General features: G+C 37.8%; 1 protein-coding gene across 1 annotated transcript in view; it reads right to left on the reverse strand.

Moving 5' to 3' along the window:
* Positions 1 to 1,998, reverse strand: part of LOC103193844 (C-type lectin domain family 4 member A-like) — a 31,133-nt gene extending 29,135 nt beyond the window's left edge. Inside the window, exon 1 of the mRNA XM_042780434.1 lies at positions 1,917 to 1,998. Within this exon, the coding sequence (XP_042636368.1) occupies positions 1,917 to 1,998 (82 nt within the window). The remainder of the gene's footprint in view (positions 1 to 1,916) is intronic.
* Positions 1,999 to 3,291: the final 1,293 nt, after the last annotated feature.

Raw genomic sequence — 3,291 nt, forward strand, 5'->3', positions numbered from 1 at the left:
CCCATTTGCCTTCCAACCCCTATTTGAGTGTTGATCTATGCATCCAGTACTAAATTACTGTTATTACTATAATTGCAGGATTATATATATAATAGTATTCACCTTTGTTGCCTTTAACTCTTGTTGTGCTCTTCCCTATCTCTTCCATTGCCTTGATCCAGCAATTTTTAAAGCATACATACATATGTATACATTTTCCCAAATGACTGACCCACCATAAGTACTGATTTCTTGTCTACTATTTTCTTTTACTCTGAATTATGAACAATTTTCATACCCCATATTTTCTTCTTTAACACTATTATGATCACATGATATTTTAAAATATATTTAACTAATCCTCTAAATTGCTTCCATCTTTAACTACATTAAATAACGCTATTGTTGTTAGGTGCTGTGGAGTTAATTCTGACTCATGGTTACTGCATGTGTTCAGAGTAGAACTATTCCATAAAGTTTTCAAGGCTGAGACCTTTCATAAGAAGATCATCAGGCCTGCCTTCCCAAGTGCTTTTGGGTGCATTCAAACTGCCAACCTTTTGGCTAATAATTAAGCACTTAATCATTTGTAAAGAGCTATGGTGGTATAGTGCCTAAGGCATTTGACTCCTAACCAGAAGGCTGACAGTTCAAACTCCATGGAAGGAAGACTGAACAATATACTTCCATAAAGATTTAACACCTCAGAAACACAAAGGGGGTCACTATGAGTCAAAATCAACTCGATGACAGTGAGTTTGGTTTTGTTTTTTAATCATTTGTACCACTCAGGAACTCTAATACTATAGCAAATAAGCTCTTATAATCACTCCTGATAATTTCCATAGGATAAGGTCAGTTCATTTTAGTCTTCACTTTGTAGTTAAGAATCACATTCTGAAAGTTATATTGTCAAACTGAAGGGAGAGGGAACACCTCTGTATAATATAATATAATATAATCTCATATTTAGAAAAAAATACATATACACATTTAAGTATATTTATATCTGGAAAGATATAGACTAACATGTAAATGATGATTATTTCTAGATGGTAAGATTAAGTATAATTAAATTTTATGTTCTTTTAGTTGATCATTTTTTCTTTACTAAACAGTATTATTTGTATAGTCAAGAAATGATACAAAGTTTTTAAAGGGGAGGAAAAAGAGTATTCCTTCATGCATATCCATACCCCCAGAGAGACATTTCCCAAAAGCCTGAACTATCCTGACCCTGCCCATAGCTCCCTGCAATCTGCAAGCATTTTTTTTTAATCTCTTTTGCTCTATATCTAATCTACCAAACATACCACCCAAATTACATTTACCAACTCCCAAGCCTAATTGAGTCTGTCTTGGGGATACAATATACAATAGATTTTCTCATTTCAGAAAAAATTTCCCTGAAGATTTAAAGCACTTTTCTTTGCTAGACTTTCTAGTCTTTAATGTTCTTTTGTTCCATTCCAATCCAGTACTAAAAATATACCCTCAACACTCTCTACCCAAAGACACTAATATATCAATAACCCCTGTGTCTGAGCTGGACAAGGTTTCATAAGCTAGACTTGATCATTTGACTCCAGTCCCACTGAACCTCGGAAGACACGGGGCACAACTTCTCAGAACCATTACCACTTTTGTTAGCTTGGGTTGGTACTTGATTTCTCATACCTTAGTGTTCTCAAATCAACAGAGTTAAGCCTAAAGATAGGATCAGCATATCTTTTCTTCCCTACCATTTAACTGTAAACCCCTTAAAGCCTATCTACAAGCAACTCAATCTTATAGGAATCCACAATATTTCCAGTCACAGCCACTCTAAATTGCTAACAGAACTAGCGACTAACATCACTTATGTACATCTTCTTATAATACCTTCCCTTCATCCTTTATCTCATCACCAACTCTAATTGCCAGAAAATGTTTCTTACCTGCAGGAGGCTCTGATTTGGCACCTGAGAACTTGGATTCACCGTTGAACCTCACTTCAGCATACGTGATCTCTGAAGCCATGTTGAGAAAGGACTTTCTGCTTTCTTCAGAAAATTTGTTTCATCCTTCCTTAAAATATCTTAAAAATGAAAACCAAATGTGGTGGTGAACTGTGATACTTCCTATCACTCAGCTACAGGAGAACAGAGGCCCCACATAGGCAAGTATCCGTGAGAAGTATCTCGTAAAAACTACAACCTCAATGTGACGGACAGAGGCCCAGTCCTCAAAACCAGCACAGTGAGAACCACTGCCTTCAAACATCCTCTAACAAATGTAATCACAACGGGAACTCACAGGGTGGGGAAAGAAAAGGAAAAGAGGAACCAAGTTGTTAGAGAAGTTTGCTGACAACCATGTTCTCTGAACTCAACCAGGAATCATGAAATTCAAGTAATTATGTTTGCATGTGGATGTCTATGGGTTCAAACATCCCATTCATGCCACAGTGGTTAAGCCCTCAGCTGCTTACCCAAAAGTTGGCTGGTCAAACCCACTTACCTGCTTTGTGGAAGAAAAAGACCTGGCTGCTTTGCAGAAGAAAAGACTTGGTAATCTGCTCCCATGAAGATACAGCCTAAGAGAGAGTATGGGGCAGTTCTACTCTGTCCTATAGGGTTGCTATGAGTCAGAAGCAACTCAACAGCACAAAACACCACCACCAGTTATGAGCAAAAAAATTCACCACCATACATGTACCAATATATTTCCCCAAGTCTGACTCTTTCAGTTTGAAGTAATACTAACAGGTAGAAGGGCCTTCAATAAGATCAATGATAGCAGCTGACTTCCAAGTCCAGCAGAAAAGTCTTGGATAGTGGACATGGCTGCAGGGGAAACTGGATATTCAAAATATCCCAGCAGGGCCCAGAGTGGACATGAGCACTCCAAGTTAAAACTCCTTCATGATCTCCTTCCAGTGTGAGTTACAGGCACACCTATTGAACCTCACAAAACTTTTTTTGCCTTTTTTTTTTTAATGGAGTAGGGGGCAATCACAAACTTAGAAAAGTTACAACTACAAAACTTTTTTTCCTGAGCCATTGGAGAATAAGTCACTGATCTGATGAGCTGCCACCCTAAATACTTTATTGTGTATTTCCTTCATACAAGGATCTTCTCCTTGTATAATTATCCAAATCAAGAAATCAGCATTGATATGTTAAACCAGTTTCTGTGAGTTCATTCCTACTCATGAAGACGCCATGTATGTCACAGGAGAACTGCTAGGGTTTTCAAAGCCTGATTTTTTGGAAGTAGACCACCAGGCCTGTCTTCCAGGGTGCCTCTTGGTGGGTTCAGACAGCCAACCTT

Source organism: Orycteropus afer, unplaced genomic scaffold, assembly GCF_000298275.1.
Source record: "Orycteropus afer afer isolate SDZICR_OR568_19922 unplaced genomic scaffold, OryAfe1.0 scaffold00040, whole genome shotgun sequence".
Classification (NCBI taxonomy): Eukaryota; Metazoa; Chordata; class Mammalia; order Tubulidentata; family Orycteropodidae; genus Orycteropus; species Orycteropus afer.